The sequence below is a fragment of the Vombatus ursinus genome, unplaced genomic scaffold, assembly GCF_900497805.2.
Source record: "Vombatus ursinus unplaced genomic scaffold, bare-nosed wombat genome assembly UNPS02000582.1, whole genome shotgun sequence".
Lineage (NCBI taxonomy): Eukaryota > Metazoa > Chordata > Mammalia > Diprotodontia > Vombatidae > Vombatus > Vombatus ursinus.
The window spans coordinates 21,547,624-21,566,238 of record NW_020940360.1 but is presented as its reverse complement, the minus strand read 5'-3'; the positions used below and the strand labels follow the sequence as shown (position 1 = coordinate 21,566,238).

At 35.4% G+C, this 18,615-nt stretch overlaps 1 protein-coding gene across 2 annotated transcripts in view; it reads right to left on the bottom strand.

Moving 5' to 3' along the window:
* Positions 1-18,615, bottom strand: part of UFL1 (UFM1 specific ligase 1) — a 44,767-nt gene that overhangs the window by 4,079 nt on the left and 22,073 nt on the right. The window contains exons 11-19 of one of the 2 annotated variants that reach the window (XM_027856181.1): positions 16,987-17,107; positions 14,959-15,081; positions 14,005-14,122; positions 8,798-8,964; positions 8,589-8,719; positions 8,134-8,214; positions 7,676-7,761; positions 6,088-6,268; positions 5,629-5,848 (exon numbers count right to left, since the gene is read on the bottom strand). In XM_027856181.1, the coding sequence (XP_027711982.1) occupies positions 5,630-5,848; positions 6,088-6,268; positions 7,676-7,761; positions 8,134-8,214; positions 8,589-8,719; positions 8,798-8,964; positions 14,005-14,122; positions 14,959-15,081; positions 16,987-17,107 (1,227 nt within the window). In that variant the 3' untranslated portion in view covers position 5,629. Of the gene's footprint in view, positions 1-5,613; positions 5,849-6,087; positions 6,269-7,675; positions 7,762-8,133; positions 8,215-8,588; positions 8,720-8,797; positions 8,965-14,004; positions 14,123-14,958; positions 15,082-16,986; positions 17,108-18,615 lie in introns of those variants that run through there. The other variant, XM_027856174.1, reaches the window with a different exon arrangement.

The following is an 18,615-nucleotide window of genomic DNA, read 5'->3' as shown; positions in this document are numbered from 1 at the left end:
CACACACACACACACACACACACACACACACACACACACACACACACGTGTCAAGTTCCTACTTCTGACACCAATTAATGTCAACCAGACCAAACTGGTCTTTAACCCATGAATGGCCAGAGCCAGACAGGAGAATCAGGGTTCAAACAGCAGTTTAATTTCAAAGTGAGGGAAATGGCTTGCAAGCAAGGAGGCAAAATAGACACACATGCCAGCCTCTTCATCCCCTGTGGCAGAACCTGCTCTAGCGTGGCTAAACCTCAATACTTATACCAATGGCTACACAAGTGAGCTGTAGCCCTGACAATGAGGGGTAACAGCAACAATGAGACAAGTCTGATTCATAGCAAAGCTTCATGACTGGAACATGGATATACCAAGTACTTGTCTGAGCTCAGAGAACACCTGGTGCTGGTCAAAGCAATAACAATAATTATGTGATTTTGCCAGAGGGTGTGATCATCTGGAAGGTGAAGGATTGTTGTTATACCAAGTTCAGGGCACAGCTTGTTAGTTAGGTCTTAGCTCCAGAAAACAGGGTGTCTCCTAATATCTTGATAATTCCTTTTCCTCTCCTGCTATTATCTAGATTAATTCTCCCTTTTATCCTCTCGGTTGATTTTTCCCTTCCCCTCCTCCCCTTCAACTAGTCCTGTTCCTCTTCCCCTTTCATGTAACCTCTAATGTTGTAATGTAGTCCCACAAAAGATGCAATGATTCACTTGTAGCCAAGGTGTCACCAGGTTTTGTCTATAATGTCCCTACTGCCTCTTTGCTGTTACCTCCAACTGACTTCTGCCTTCACCCATATCTCCTTGTGTGCACTGAGAAAGGAATCTCTTAGCAATTTCTCTATCATATCCTTGGTTACTGCCTTTATTCACTCCTGTATTTCTGTTGCGTGGGGTGTTCCAAGAAGCAAATAGTCTATTTTTGGTTTTCTTTCTAAAAATGTTTCAAATGCTTTACTATTAAACATCCATCTTTTCCCCTATATTGTTAAGCTCAGGTTTTCAGGCTAGACCACCTTGGGATGCATCCTGCATTCCACTGCTCTTTGGAACATATTATCCATCCCTCCTTCGTTTTCTAACGAGTGCTGAATAGTCTTTTATTATTTGAAAGTTCCATTCCTTTGTATTTGAAGTCCTTTCTCCTAATTGCTTGGAGAACTTGTTTCTGAATTGAACTGTCAAATTTAATTGCCATATGTCTTAGAGTTTGAAGCCTTTTGTCCCCCCTGAAGGCAACGTGTGAATTCTTTAAATTGGTATTTCATTTTCTATGTTCAGAAGTTGGGCTGCATTTCTCTTCTATTAATTTCTGCATTGTGGTGTTAAGGTTTTTTGGGATCCTTAGATCGTCTCTACTCATGCTGTCCTTCAGAACACTGTATTTGTCTTTTCACTGTGGGAGTATTTTCTCTTAATGTTACTGATTTTTTGGCTTCTCTTCTAGACTGTCCTTGACTTTTGTGTATTTGGGTTCCTAAGCTATCGTTCCCTCTTTTGCTTCTGTGGTAAGACTTGCCATTGCAGATTCCAGTATTTCCATTCTGCCCATAACTTCTGCTACATTCTTCTCTCATAATTCTCATTTCTCTTTTGAATCAGGAAGGAACAGCTTACTGTGGTCCCATGTTCTCTTCAAATTGCACAGAATCCTCAGTCTTATCAAAAGTTGGATCTTTTTCCTTTGTTTTGCAGTACTTATTTGTAGATGCTTGAACTCATTTACTAGATCTGGAGGTCATACTTCCTTTACTATTAGTTTTCCCTGTTGATTTATCTGCTTATGTTCAAGGTGGTCTAAGTTTTCTTCTTCCTGAAATCTTTAGTAACTTGTTTTTTCCCCCTTATTTTCCCCTATTGCTTACTTTACTCCTCTCTGTGGCTTCCTTGGGGTATGAACCTCAAAGCATCTCAGCCTCCTTCTGTGCTGGGCAATTCATGGTTCTCCAACGTAGGTCTCTGCCCCAAATGATTTTGGGTGGCCAGAACTGGCCCCAGCTGGATGCTGTGCTTCTTCAGGCTTAGTGAACTGCTGCACAGCACTCCATACACACAATGTCCTGTCCCACTTCTTTTGTTCCTTAGGTTCTTCAGGGAACTTGAAGCTTTGCAGACCCAAAGCTAGTGCTACAGGGTCGAGGCCCTCGGCGGGTTCCAATTCCTGAGGCGTTGGGGCTGCATTGGCTGTCTTCTGAACTCAGGGCAAATACCCAGAGCCTAGAACCAGGGTCTCCACTGAAGTGGAAAGAGGAAAAGGACATTTAGACAGGTGTTGCTTACAAGGATGAACACAGACATTGGACTGTCTAAATCTGTGTTTACAAGGAGATGATAGCAGTGGTTCAACTTGTCTGGCACATGCTTCTTCCTCAGTACGTCCCACTGCTTTAGCTAGGTTGGCTTGCCTCCCTCTACACAGGAGTTGCTTTCTCACAGATGATGGCTAGGCTTGAAGCAGGACCAGGAACCTGGAGGGTGATGCCACTCCAAGGGCTCTTATGCTCATTTACCTGTTGGCAGAAGTTGATCAATAGTTGTTGCTGAGGATGAAGTAGGTTGCTTCTCCACAAAGATGGCTTGGGGGGTGCACTGTATTTCCCAAGGCTCTTGGCTTCAGGGTTACGTGCTATCTTAATAAGGGCAAAGAGAAGATAGTGGCTAAGGTAGCTAAGTAGCCTGGTCCAGGCTGTCCCACTTGGGCCAATGCTATGACCAATTTATATTCCAGAGTAATTAATAGAATCAATATGAGTTATCTAAATAGTAGTCAGTTTATGGGGAAAAAAACCCCCAAAATTCAGTTGCTTTAGTTTTAGTTAAGTGTTTCAGTACTAACTGCTTCTGGGTAATTCTATATTTGTTCTTTTTCCTAAGTTTTACTGATGTGTTTTGTTTTTACACTAAAAACATTTATAGACAACTCCATCATGAAAAGTCTCTTGTAACAAAGTAAAACAGTTAAGTAAAACTAATATTAGTGATCTAATTTCTTTCAAACTTCTGATTTTCTTAATAGTTTTTGTCAAGTAGTGAGTCTTTATCCCAAGAATTTATATGTTGTGTACCAAATTGTTTAATATCCTAATGTTGTGTAGTATAGTTTGAGATGTGGCACTGGGTACAAAATATGGGAAAAATTATGTATTAGATCTCTGGCTAGGATAAAAGTTCATAATCAGACAAAGAATAAAAATGCTCACATAAAATTTAAAGAGGTTTTGCTCAAAAGGGAGGAAAATCTTTGCAAGTTTACCTGAAAGTCTCATTTCCTAACTCTAAAAGGAACTGATTCAAATTTATAAGAAAAAAGATGAATTCTACATTTGTTCTTTACTTGAGTAGTCTCTTTTGCTTCTCTGAAATTACTCTTTTCCACAAATATGTAAAGTTTCTTGTCTCAAAGTTGTTTAAATTAGAATTGAGCATTAATAAATGAAAATTAGTTTTAACATCAAATTAAATTTTTAAAAAAGCAAATGGGTCAAAATCAAATGAAGAAAAAGTTCAATAGACATTTTATAGACTTTTTCTCTGTTAACTATGATATTAAAAGGTAGCAACAAATCTTTCCAACCATTTGGAATACACTCTGGGTCTGAGTTATCTGGATGTGGTCTGCTAAGCTGAAAAGAACTATTATGACTTATAAAAGTGTATATAAAATGGCTGTCATTGACAGAGTATTAGTCTCCTGTTAAACTCTTTAAAAATGATTTAATCATTTTCAGAATGCAAATATAATTTAAAAATTCTAATGTATTATTTATAACTAATAAACTCTTAATCATTCTGACTCAGTGCTAAGTAAAATAATTCAAGCACTGAAAAGCAAAATAGGCAGAACCAAATAGAAATTACCGTTTAAAAACTTAAAGGCCATAAATTCCTAGCTCACAGCAAGAGACAAATTAGACATTTAATCCTTCCAATTTTATTAAAATAATTATATCTGCATACATAATGTCAGATTTTATTTACAAAAACCAGATCAATGTAATAAAAATGACATTTTTATTTATTTTGGGGAAGATCAGAACTATTCTGATGCAAGTTGAGACCACAGGTTGAATATGAACAAAGTTTAGGCAGTAAAATTTTATTCTTACCTTTTGCTTCTTCTAACTCTTTTACTTTGTCAGTGACAATAACTGCATCACTTGATACTCACAGATGCACTTATATGCTTATTTGGCAAGATTATTTTTTGTCACCATTATACAATTTAAAACAAAATATTTTTGAAGCTGAGTAAACCAAAATATAAATGAATATATAATGTCTGTGAGCAAGAGGAGTTGGTATTTTTCTATCAGTCATATGAAAATATCCCTTATCGTGAATTAGAGTTTTTATTCAATGCATCAATAGATTGTAAGTCTATAGGCTCTGTCAGTAACTCTACCAACTGCCTTTTACCTCAACAATAATTCAGTTAAGATGGAGTAAAAGAAAGCCAAGCCATTGTTTTCATAACATTGTATAACAGATGAAATCAGGCTGATTGGAAAACACTAAAGTATCTGTGGTTTATGACTGAATTTTACCATTAAATCCCATAAAGTAGTCAAAATGATTAAATTCCCTTGAGGAAAATATACATAAACAGATATCCCTTCCAATTCTCTACCATGACAGAGCTGCTCAGCAAATTGTGGGGCAAATTTGAATGATTCACACAACTATTAGACTACATAGTAAGCTCTAATGTAAGAAAAGTTACACTTCTTCCAAGTATTTGAAATGAAATTTGTGGCTACAAACTGCACCAATTTGGTTTTTAAAAAACTTGTATTGATTTTTATAGTAACAGTTTAAATGACACCAAGACTACAATGGGAACAACTGAGACTAGTGACCAGAATGTACCAACACTGACTGTGCCTCTCGCTCCTCCTTGCTCTTTCTCTACTCCTCTCCACCCTGTAGGCAGCAGCTTGCCTTTGAGGACAGAACAAAGCAAGGAGTACAAGGGCACCTCTACTATTTCTGCATACATTCAAGTTTTCATTCATGGGAGAGACACATTATGAGAATTGTCAGAAACAAACACACTGGCCTAAAAAAATGCAATCAAAATCTAGCAGAGTATTTTTGGCTTTTGGATCTGAGACATCCTCTATTAATTTTAAATCAAATAATGATAATACTAGAAAATCCCCATTGCTGACAACAAAAAGCTTAAACCTGGCCCCCAACAACAACAACAAAAACCTATCATAAAAAGAACACATTTTAAGTTTGCATATACTACTTACAATGACTGGAAGCTGTAAATGTCACTTGTAATCTAGCATTATGACTTTACAAGGAACAAAAGACAAAAGAAAAGGGATTATTCAGTTAGAATTTGAAAAGACAATGATAAACTTGCAAATCATACTGCTAGTTATAATGCTAGAAGAGAAATTTTCTTTGGATAACACATTTCAAAAACAAGGACATCTCATAACCAGAAGACTGGAATAAAAACATGTATGCTGGTAGGAGAGATTTCACACAGCTTCTAGAAAAAGAAGTAGTTGCAGAAGGCAATGCTGAAACACTCAACTGAGAAGTGTTTTGTAACCATTTCTTTAAAAAATTAACTGACTATACAAAAAAATTCAAATTAAATTACATTACTCCTCTGTTACAGAAGATTTTCTGGATTTGAGGACAAGGTCCTTGATAGAGGTGGAAATTTCTTGAAGTTCCCTTCGAATGGCATTATTAGCATCTTCATGCTCTTTGTCTACTTGGTTAATCAACTGGTCATCTCCTTGTCCAGTTTTTTTATTCTGATTAACCAGCTGCTTCACAACTAGGCCTTGGTATCTGACCAGAAGAGAATGTTGATCCTAAGTGGGGAAGAGAAGGGAAGTTGACAAAAGTGATTGCCAGAAAAGGAAATAAGCAGCTAAAATCTATTTTTAAAATAAACTTGTACAATTACTAAAGATATTCTCAGAAATGCTGAAATAGGCAAAGATATGTTAATAATATATATGTTTGACATATAGGGCAAATCACTCAATAAATTAGTTCAGATCTGAAAACTGTGAAATAAAATTTTAAATACACTAAAATGAATACCTACCTCTGGCATTTTATTGCTAAGAAAAGCAATGATTTGTGGTACACATCGTCCAGGTGCATGTAACATACAATGAGTTGAGAATTGAAACAACAGAACTGAGGTAAGGTGTAGGATAAGAGCTGGGTCTTCTGTAACTTTCAGCTGTTCAATCAGTGCTTGTCTGTGTTGGAATAGCACCTGCCTAAGGAAAAAAAAATACTAGTTATACTACCATATTTTCTCATATGTAAAATAAAGCTTGGGGACAGCTACATGGCACAGTGTATAGAGTACCTAGAGTCAGGAGGACCCGAGTTCAAATTTGGCCTCAGACACTTACTAGTTTTTCAGGGGATTGAGACAACATGCTGTTAACTGTGGGAACTGAGTGAACCACACTGATTCTATCTTGTGACTCAATTCTGAAGCTAGCTTAGTTCCATTTCTATTCAATTCTATCCTGTGAGAAAACTTTATTGCATTGTTTGAACTAACCCTGAGTGGCTGGGAAGCTGGACTACCTCTCCTGGCTGATTAGAGACCCTTTTCCAAGGACCTAGGCTTTGTTGACCAGAAACTCAGTCAGATCCAAAGATTGATACAAGGAGTTTTCTCAAAATTGTACATCTCAAGCAACCCATACATCTTATCTGAAAACTAGTCCTATACTGATTGACCAGTTATTGTTTCCATGTTCCTTTGACTGTTTACAGATACTTGGGAAGTAGAACACTCCTTTTCTGAAATCAGGGAATTGTACCTGTTTACTCTTCCCTTCCCAATCTGTAAAGTCCCTAATCTTTCATCCAATTAGAAATCAGATTACCTTATGTTGTATTGTGTTTCCTTTTCAATAATTGGCCTTATTTAATTGTTTTTAAGATATAAAAGTTTGTCTCTCCTTGTATTCAGGGTCTAGGCCCAAGCTGAGGAAGTCTGTTCCCACTTTAATAGGAAATTGTCTAGCACTGCTTTATAAACTGATATACTCAGATCAAACCTTTGTTTTCCTCAGTCATTTCATCTTTCACCCTTCAAAACAGTATGATCTTGGGCAAGTCACTTAATCCAATTTGCCTCAGTTTCTTCACCTGTAAAATTGCAAACCACACCAGTATCTTTGCCAAGATGCACCCCAAATGGAGTCATGAAGAAACAGACATGATTGAAATGACTGAACAACAACAAAATAAAGCTTTATTTGCTTTGCACTGAAAGGTTTTATTGATAGCCAATTAAAATGTGTGCTTCCTTTGGCTTTAATTTTTAGTTCTTTAGTTGCTTAAACAACTTAATCCTGTAACATTTAACTAAGGGGGGGAAATCTCATATGAATAAAGAGACTAAGATGCCAAAAACCATTCTAGAAAGTAGATAAAGAAAACTGTACATCAGGACAGAAAGATTTCTGGGCTTTATTGACTATAGATTATTGCACTTAATAAAGTGCATGAAAAGTATATGGGTATCATAAGAGTATTAGGCTTTAACTATGACAATGATCAAGTTAATTAAGGGCAAGTCAGGCTTTCTCTCAGCTCATATCATTCTCATCCTAAGAGGCACAGTTAGAGAAATGTTCACCAGGGATGGATGAATTAGGTTATACCTTTCTTTTTTCTTGTCTCCCTTTTTCACCATAATATCACAAGCATCTGCTGCAGAGTCCAGAAAAGAAAGAAAGTCTTCTAAGCTCTAAAGAAAGGCACACAATACCACACATTAATGTACATTATTAGAGAAATAAATACATAAGAACAAAGAAGTTGGAAAGCATAATTTATTATTATTTTTAAAAACCTGGATTGTTTTTAACTTTTGGTTAAATCAGAAACTTGGCCTAAGGCTTAGGTTTAAAACTTATCACTATATCTATCTCTTTGTCTCTTTTAAGCTGCTTAAATGTCAGAAATGATTTTAACATATTAAAATAGTTCAGTCAGTTCGTGGTTATATAGAGTCTTATAATAATAATATTAAAAAATATTTATAAAGTACCATCATACTAATTTAATGTCAACAAAGACTTCTAGGCCCAGAATACTAATAGCTTTAAACTTCACTTACTTTTTCATTCAGAGAGTTATGGAGCTTTGTGAGAGGACCTTTAGTCTCTTCTGAAAGTTTTACTAAAATCTTTTTTCTTACCTAGAGGGAAAACAACAGGTTAGGATATGTTTTAGATATGAAATAAAAAATATGTAACCCCAAATTCATAGTTATTATTATTAATAGATGGAAAAAGCATGATGGTAATCTTTGGTTAATGTAAAAAAAAAAATCAGCATATATCACCCCCAAATAATTTCCTATACACTATACTCCTGGAGTAGCAGAAAGACTAATATACCTTGGGGCAGGGGCAGCTAGGTGGCGCAGTGGATAGAGCACCAGCCCTGAAATCAGGAAGACCTGAGTTCAAATCCGGCCTCAGACCAAACACTTAACACACTTACTAGCTGTGTGATCCTGGGCAAGTCACTTAACCCCAATTGCCTGGAAAAAAAAAAAGACTAACATACCTCACTTGTTATGGTAGTAGGATCTTCTACTGCCATCATTAAGTCAGCAGCTAAGAAGTTGAAAATTAGATTAGTGATATCTGTACAAACAGTCTTCAGCAAGTGCTTGGCAAGGTTAGTTTGTGCATCATCTGTAAAACATGATATTTACTGAACATAGCTTCCAAAAGAAATAATGAGAATTAAATTAAAGACAATATTAAATGTACCTGTAAAAAACTTTGTTCCTTTTTCAAATAATCTAATATTGTTGTATAGATTTGACACCTCCTCTTGTAAATCTTTGATGGTACGTTTCCTACTAGCTCCAGATGCAGAAGAAGTTGAAGACATAAAAACTGAACGTACCACTTCCAGATAACTTCTATTGAGGTATCTGTGGATAAAAAAAATATATTTACCTAGCACAATTAAATGTAGTTGAATTTACCCTGACAGATTATTTTGAACATAGTTCAGCCTGAGTGCTCCAGTGGTATTCACATAATGTCAAGAAAAAGCAAGGAAAGACCTCTAAGTGGTGAGTTTATAGTGTATAGCTAAGCTTTGCTGAGAGCAAAAAGGCAGGTGTGGATGGATTATGACCTGAACTGCTGAAAGGAGTACTCAAGTTGAGCAAACAAGTAGAAGAACAAGTTAAACAAGGGAAGGGACTAAGTCTAAAGGAGGATTCAAGCTGAAACAAGAACAGGCTTGGAGAGAAAGGATACGAAAAGGACTCAGGGAGATGGTTGTTCAGTCATTTCAGTTGTATCCAACTCTTCATGACTCCATTTGGGGTTTTCTTGGCAAAGATATTAGAGTGGTTTGCCATTTCCTACTCCAGCTCATTTTACAGATGAGGAAATTGAGGCAAACAATGTTAAGTGACTTGCCCAGGGTCACACAGCTACTAAGTGTCTGAGGTCAGATTTGAACTTTGCTCCTTCTGACTACAGGTCCAGCACTCTATCCACTATACCACCTAACTGCCCCAAGGAAATGGTAGGGAAGGTAAGTTAGAAAAGTTAAGTAAACATTAGTAAGACAAAATAAAAGATTAATGAGTGATGGGAAAGGCAGTGAATATGGATAACAGGTTCTTAAGATGTGATAAAGGAGCTTAGGGGGCGAGCTATAAAAACCCAAAAGAAGTGTGAAAAAGAAAGACTGAGTATATCAACCACGATGAAAGCAGAAGAAATCTGCAGTGACTTGCACCAAGTATATGGTTTTATATTTGTCACAGCTATGTGCCTGCCATCCGTATTCAAAATATAGGCTCATTTCCCTTCTAGAGGAAGAGATAAGGGGTTTGAGGAATGCCTTACTACCTTCCACATTATCATCAAACATTTTTTAAAAAAAGATTAACAAAGGGACTTCAAAATTCAAAGAAATAAAGTAGAAAAAGAATCTAAATAAGCAAGAGAGAGAAACTTGACCTATGTCAGGAGGTTGGACAGTAAAATAATGTCACACAGAAGGATGAGAACAAGGATTATCATCTACTTGGATCTTAAAAAATTTTTTTTTTTAAAGTGAGGTTCTTTCCTCCTTCAAATAAATCTGAGAAGGAGCTGGATCTCTGAGTCAGAAGCAGGTACTTCTCCAAGAAATGATAAAGTAGATTTGCAAGTGCTTTTTTGGGTAAGACATCATTAATTGGGGCAGCTGGTGACACAGTGGATAGAGCTATGGCCTTGAAGTAAGGAGGACCTGAGTTCAAATCCAGCCTCAGACATTTTGACACTTGCTAACTTTGTGACCTTGGGCAACTGACTTAACCCCAATTGCCTCACCAAAAAAGAAAAAAAAAGAAAAAAAAAAGAAATCATTAATTAAGAATCAGAGAGAAAAACAAAGGTAATGGTTGTTGATTACTCCAAGTCACAGGTAGTGGGGCAGAAATTTTCAACCTGACAGCAAAAAAAATATATGTTGTCTTCTCAGGGTATGTATCCAAGACATAACTGAGAAACTCCCAAGACTTATCTAAAAGGCTAATCATTGCCCACTTTTGGTAATTTTTGTGGGCATAAATAATATTGCAAGAAGGAACCTAGAAAACCAAGAAGTCTTGAGCAAGAAACTGAAGATCATAGGGTCACAGGTGGTGTTTCAATCACTGCTGCCCATTAGATGCAAATTATTCAGAAGAGTGGATTTGAAGTAGTGACCAAAAGACTAACGTGATGGTCTTAGGGACTAGGAGTTGCATTTCTGAACTTAAAATACAAGATTGATAATTCCTTGGCCAGGAATAATGTATACCTAACAAAGACTGGTAGTAACATATTTGCTTCCTATCTTGCAAATCTAGTAAAAAACATTCAGCTGAAAAGAATGGAGGGAGAAAATTTCCCATATCCACCAGGTTAGATACTACAGAGTCACCATAATGAAGGAAAAAGAATAACAGTTGAGATGCCCAGAAATTCACAGGAGGCAAAATCCAAGTTAAGAGGAGCTAGTAAAAAAACAAAACAAAAAGGGGAAAAAAAAACCCAAGAGATCAAATGTCTATACACAAAATCACAGTTTAGGCCCAAACAAATAGAATTAGAGGTCTAAATGCAAGGAAGCAAATTGGACTTCACAGGTATCATTGAGATTTAGTGGAATGAGAGCTATAAACAGAATACTAAATAGGTATTCTCTAATTTTTTCTTAAAGATATGTTTAGGGTGGAGAGGGTAGCACTGGACCACAGGAAAACATCATTAGGGAGGAAAACAGAAGTGATTTTTTCATTGAAGTATAGTAAAGGCCACCTGGACAGAAAAAAGAGAGATGAAGACTTCAGGAAACTAAGTGCTACTATATTTGGCACAGAAAAATGACATATTAGGCATAGAGGACTTAAATCATCCAGACAGCTGCTAAAGTACTCTATCAAAATCAAAGCTAAAAAAAAAAGTTTTGACTTATGACTTAAGACTTAAGAGTGTCCTCTGGGAAAAGTGGAGGAAACAAAAAAGGCAAATTTTCTTCTGGATCTGATTCTCACTAACAGGGAGAAACTGGTTGCTGGGGTGGAAATGATGGAAACCTTGGAGGACATTAATCATTTCTCCTAGGATCTGATAAGAGAATAAAACTGACAACAGTATGACATGCACCCTAAATTTGGGGAGAGCATATTTCAAAAGGTTCAGAGAAAGGACAGGTATCTTTCTGATTAAAATTCTACAAAGAAAGTGAGCTCAGGAAGGATGGGATACTCATGAATGAAATCCTGAACACAAAAGTGGAAATGATTCAGACGAGGAAGAAAAACAGGAGTTGTCTGAAGGGAGTAACCTTAAGAAAGAATCAGTATCTACCAGGCTAGTTCTTTACCTAAAAAGCAAGGAAGCTATCCCTAAGCCCAAGGAGCTGAAGTTTAAGCCACACAGTTAATGTGGAACTTCTTTGTGGCCTCAGGCCACCAAGATAGGGCTTCCTGGTCATCAAATGGCCCACTCATGAGAGTGATGCTCTTCAGATTTGGGAGATGGCTCCATGGGTCCCTAAACCCCGACCTACTAACCGGATGCATAGTCACATGGGGATAAGGGGGTTGCATCTTACCTGAGCCAAGTGTGGTATTCTTTCTATGCAATAGCTAAGAAAACTTCCTACGGTATAGTTCTGTAAGGATGATGGTTTTAATAAGGGTTGTTTTTAAAAGCTGTATTGGGAGGAAGGTCAGAGACAGAACAGAACCACTCCTCAGGAAAAATGTCAATGAAGCAAAGCTCTTACTTTGCTTCTGCTTTCTCTGCTACGAAGAACAGCTTTTGGATTGGAAAAAAGAGAATTAGAATGGCTAACAGAATTGATGAATAGACAGTAAGAACACCAGCCAAAACAAACTGTGCCCTGTGGCAGAGAAAGGGCAGGCATCAGTGCTAAGTTGCTCAAGGTCAGTGATATCTGAAAGACTGAAGAGAATTGAACAGAACAAAGCAAGACTAGAGAAAATCAAATGGTCGTTTGATTTTTTTTTTAAAGGAAGGAAAATACAGTTTATAGGAAATAGATAAAATATAGTCTATAGGACACTAAGCTTGGCTTTCCATTTACTAATTAGCAAACATTTAGAAAAAGAATCAGTGATCACAAGACGGTATGATTTCAGATGACAGACTAGTCTTACTGACCTTTCGACAGAGTTACAAAATTAGAAGATCAGGTAAATGTTAATGATAGTTTACCTGGATTTTAGCGGTGTTTGATAAAGTAGCTCACACTAACCTTTAGCAAAGAAATGGCTACCACATGTCCATTTGTAAGTTAGGCATTAGTAAAATTAAATAGATCCAACTGATTGAATGGTCGGGGTTGGAGAATAATCATTAATGGTTTAATGTCAACACAGGTATCCAGTGTTTTGCCTGAGGGATTTGTCATTTGCTCTATACTGGTTAACATTTTGATCAATGACTTGGTATTTTCAGATGACACAAATCTGGACTACAGGAAGCCCTGCCCAATACCTCTTAATTCTAGTGCCTTCTTTTAATTATTTCCTATTTATCCTGTATATAGCTTGCATGTTGTCTCCCCCATTAGTCGGTAAGTTCCTTGAGGGCAGGGACTGTGTTTTTGCCTCTTCTTGTATCTCCAGAGCTTAGCACAGTGCCTGGCACACGGTAAGCACTTAATAAATGTTTACTGATGGACTGATATGGTAGCCAACAAGGCTCAATATGACCTTGGGCTGCACTTAGAGTTTACAGAAATAACAGCGGCACTGTAGTTTGCCCCCAGACTACAACTGGAGTGGTGTATTCAGTTGTGAGTGCAAGAATTTAGAAAGGACTTCGTGAGCTGGAGAGTAACTAGAATGGTGAAGGGCTTTAAGTACATGACAGATGAAGATCAGCTGAAAAAAAATGAGAATGTTTACATTGGAGAAAATTCAAGGATTGAAGCATGTGAGCTTTTACTTGAAGGAAAGATTAGACTTATTCTGTTTGGGCCAAAAGAATGCAGCTAGGAGCAATAAGTAGAAGTTGCAAAGAGGCAAATGTAAGCTTGAGGTAAGGAAAAATGTCCTTACAATCAGTTACCCAAAAGTGGAATGGGCTGTTTTGGAAAGGCCTCATTGGAAGTCTCTAAATTGAAGTTGGCTGTCAGTTTGTTGCCTATACGGTAATAATTCTGTTTTGGGTATGAGTTAGCCTAAATGACCTAAAAGGTCCCTTCCATCTCTGAAATTCTGTGATACTGTGGATCCACTGAAGTATTGGAATATAAGAGAAAAGAAACTCATCGAATCAGTAGGAAAGCAAAACATGAAAAACTGATTTATATTTTAAATTCTGAGCTCTAATGTCCAAACTTTGGACTAAATTCTTTTTCCTAATGTTAACAATAATTAGCGAATTTTATTCAGAATGTTATTTTGAGGGCTAAAAATTAAGAATCCAAAGTATATTTCTACACTTGCCTTATTAAATGTTCAGCAAGTTCTGTAACAAATTCTTCAGGGCCATCCTGTATGTGCTTCTTTAAAACATCTTCAATTTCCTCTAGCGACATGAATGTGATTTCAGGTTTTTTCCTACCTATGAGAGACAATAACAGTTTTTAAAAACAATATAACCCAGTAAAACATGAAAACTCATTTTATCTGCCGAGAACAAAGACAGTAATACAAAATCTCATGTCAACAAAATTGACTAATAGTCACTAAAGAAAAGGAATAAATATTAAAAATCATTTGAATGATTAACTCTCCTAAAATTTCTCCTCTAGAAATTAGTGACAAGACAGCCAACAATGTGGAGCGAATAGCATTTTTGTAGCTTTCTTTGTAACCAGATGTGACAGTGGTACAATATACATTTATTTGTTCTGGTCATGAAATTTCTTAAGGGTTTTGAATTACTGGGGGTGGGGGGGGCTGGGGATTCTAATACCTTCTAGATTTCATGGTCTTCGAAATCAAATTCTGAGAGGTTATGTGACTTGTTTAGGATGTCACAGTTCAGTATGTGTGAATTTTGAAATTTACATGGAATTCAGTTGAAATCCAAATTAAAATAATAAATTATCTTACATTTTCATCCATTAAGGAGGACACAAAGTTTCAGTAGCTTGTTAACTTAATATATTAACTTAAACTCAAGAGCAGAAAATTCTTATTTAAAATTGAATTTCAAAACAGCTTTTTTGTAAAGTTCAAAACCAAAAACTAATCAGTCCATAAAACCAAACACACATTTGTCACACTCAGATACAGACTTAAGTAGTACAATAAAAATGCTGAAGTATATTGTATTTTTCTTTTGTGTTTTTCAAGAATCCAAATCTTAAAATTTTATAATTTCTTAATACTTGAGTAAGCATATACTCAAAGAAAAACCTATAGAACACTGAATAAAATAAAAATTCCACAAACCAGTGTTTGCTGACTGAGTCTCATCATCACTATCATCATCTTTCCTTCCTTTCTTCTTGGTCTTTTTAATTTTGATTTCTCTGGCATTTCCACCACCACCTCCTCTCACACTTCCACTGCCCTCTGGTGGAAAATAACATTATTTAGTACAGCCCATCCAAAGTACCACACAGAGGAAAAAGTGATAATATACTGTTACATGGCCCAGGTTTATGTCAGACAGAATCAAAAGCAATGTTTTACTTGTGTATTTGTCTTCTTTGCCTTTTTCAAACTTCTTGGGACTTTCTTAATAAGATTATAAACATGTAACCAACCAGAGGTAGGGATTTTGTTAGATATATATTTAAAAGAAAAAATAATTTCTTATAAAAAGTGATTTTAGCTCCTATCTCAGAAATAAACTAAACTTTATAAAAATGTGAAACTGAGAAAATCTGAAAAACAACAGACTTGTGAAACAAGATTTCTCAGGTAGGCAGCAAATGCATTGAGGCATTTGATCTATTAAGATCTATTTTCCAATGCCTTTCTGCCTAAACAAAAATTTGGCAAATATAGCTCACTAAACCACTTAGAATTTAGAGTACTAGAAGTAAAAGCCACATAGTGAATAGCTGATGTTTCTATTTAATGTTACCTGGAAATGATACTTAATTTTTAAAGTTTTTAGAAAAAGTCTTTAAAAAACAAAAAACAAGAGCACTTTCCTAGAATCCATTACCTAATTATGTTTAAAATATAGCCATCTTTATATCACAATGTTTGTCTTTTAAAACACAGTAATTTACATAAAAACTACACTCTCTATTTTCAAAATTCTAAGTAGAATTCTATTAATTCTTACAGTATTTAAGGTATTACTAACTTTATTTTCTCTCTCTTGACTGTTAGGATGAAAAAAAGACTTTATCTTCCAAAGCACAGTACTAAAAGGAATGTGATTTTAAATTTGTTAATAACTGGGTCCTTATTTAGGACAGCTTTCATGCATGAAATCTTTTTCAATTTGAGGGATGTTAAGGGATAATATTCAACTGCATAAAACAGTACAACAGCATTGTCACTGAAAGGAACCATACCCAAAGGATTCCTTTAATTATTGCAAAGGAATATAATAGATTAGTTACACTGATAAGCTGACGGACAAATTTATTATGTTCAATTTACAGAAGTATCATCCCTTTAAAATAGAACAGAAGAAAGCCATGACTTTTAAACAATATGATGCTTTACTATTGTGAGTAGTATATCCTCAATGCAATTTCCCCAAAGTAGCAGAGAAAAACAGATTTAAAAGTACTGTGGTGTTTGGCAGAACAAAGGAGAGAAATATAAATTGGATAGCAAAAACCGAAGAGGTATGCAAACAACTTTAAATAAAAAAAAGATTTTTACATGTCTATGTCCAAATACCGTAGCTATGAATGTCCTGAAATCCTGATTGTTCTAATCTGAGACTATATCTAACGGTTTTGAACATTGTACTTTTAGCTATTAAGAAAATACTTACAGGTCTGTTATTTTCCAATGATAATTAGCAGCACTACCAACAAAAAAGATAATTTCCACTAATTCTAAAGTAAAAACATCCTTTAAAAGAGACCTGGTCTATCTTATAGGGAAACCAATTGACTTTGAAGTAAGAGATGCTTTAAAATTAAGAGAAGGCATTTACATATTAGCATTAAAAATTCAAGTCATCCTGTTGGACAAGTTCACCAATTCAAACCTTGATTATCAATCATGTTCTAGAAACATGAGTTCTTAATTCTCAACCTAAATGCCTTAGCTTCCATGTTAACAAGACCCTAGTACTTTCAGAGCATAAGTTGGAGATTTGAAAAATCAAGTGAAACATGTATCAGTACCCAAACTGGTTAAGCAGTCAAAATTAAAACTTAAGAAGTATAAATCTTCTAACTTGTTTAACTTTCAATGGGCATAATATGTAAGTTCAACCTTTACAAAGCAGATTTTATAAAATGGGTTAAAAATATCTCTAAGCTGTCAATACTAATAAGCTACCTGTTGCTTTTCTTCGTCGTTCATCTTTTTTATCTTTTTTACTTGAACTAACACTTTCCAGGATAGGGGACTGTTTCAAATCTTCTTCAGTGATTACATGAACAGGATTACTTTTCATTTCCTGAGGGAAAAAAGGAGCTGACTTTCAGTATATCATTATATGTCTGCTAATACAAAACAAAATGATCTTTGGTTACATAATTAAATCCTACTTATTTGTTAATTTAAGATCTATTTTCCAATGCCAGAAGAAAAAGGGAATTGTTCTGGACTTCAGGTGTGATATAACTTTCTTAGAGTTCTTTGTTACTGGACACGCCCACCACTGCTTCTAATGTCTAATACCATTCCATCCTTCTCTGTATCTCCTCTTTATTTTTCTTTTTTTGTTGCTGTTTTAACTTTTCCTGTGTTTTTGGCTTCTATGCCAATAAGCTTGGCTTTTCTTGCCATCATCAGGTAACATGAATTACCTCTGGGAAGTGAAACAACAAATCATATTACATTAGATGTCATTTGGGAGTTTCCTAACTCTTTTCACCAGTGCTTGAAAGGTTGCTTATTTAAGGAGGCACTCTTTTTCACTCATTCACCATTCTGGATACCTGAGGTTTCCAGAAGGCTGACTCCAAATAACCACAGCACTCATACATCTGTATTCATAAAAATAAGCAAACTGGAAGCTGTCGTATTAACTTATTTTATGGTTAATTTCCTCAGAACCATTTTTTGTGATTAATAGTTGTTGAGTATATTAGAAAGAATTAATCCAAGCTCCCTAACAATTTTCCCCCTTCCAGTAACAAAAGTAAGATGGGCAAGTTTTCTACAAGGAATATATTTGTCATTCATTTGCTTCTCATCCCTTAGTGCTCTTCTAAGGATGCATGTCTGAAATATTAAGACACAGCAAGTAAGTATAATCAATACCTGTTATTTTCTAATCTTATTACTAGAAAAGTCAATGGTTATATCAAATGTACAGAACTACTAGAACTATTATCTAATATAATTCCAATAAAAAAAGATGAAGAAGCTCCAATCTTCTGGGCAGAAATGTTAAATTAAAAAAAAAAACCCACAAAATAAAACAAACTGCTTCATTCATGTAGGGTAAGTATATAAGTATGGCTACTTTTTCTAAGAAAACAAACTTTAAAGCCTCTATTACATTCAATGCTAGCAAAATTTTTCCTAGCAGACATTGTTCAGGACTCCTAATTAAATACAAATATTTCTTAAAACTCTCTAATAATATAATTTGTAGACAGGGTGCCAACCTGAAATAGCAAAGAGAGTTTCCTTATCTAGGAGTTCTCTAAAGCAATTAAATCCTTATTTATTATTTATTAAAAGTAGTATTTATTAAAGCAGAACTAGATGATTTCTACTTGGAAAAAAAAATTGACAGTAGTATTTCCATTATAATATTAACAACAACAATAATAAACAAATGTACACAATGTATTAAAGTGTTTTGTGTATAGTTTATTAAAATGTGTGCACATGTATAATCTGTTCCACACAACAATTCTATGAGGCAGTACTTCAAGTAGTTCAGTTACTTTAACTATCCTACTGATAAAGAAACTGAAGAACTGAGAAATTAAGTGACTTGCCCATAGTTAC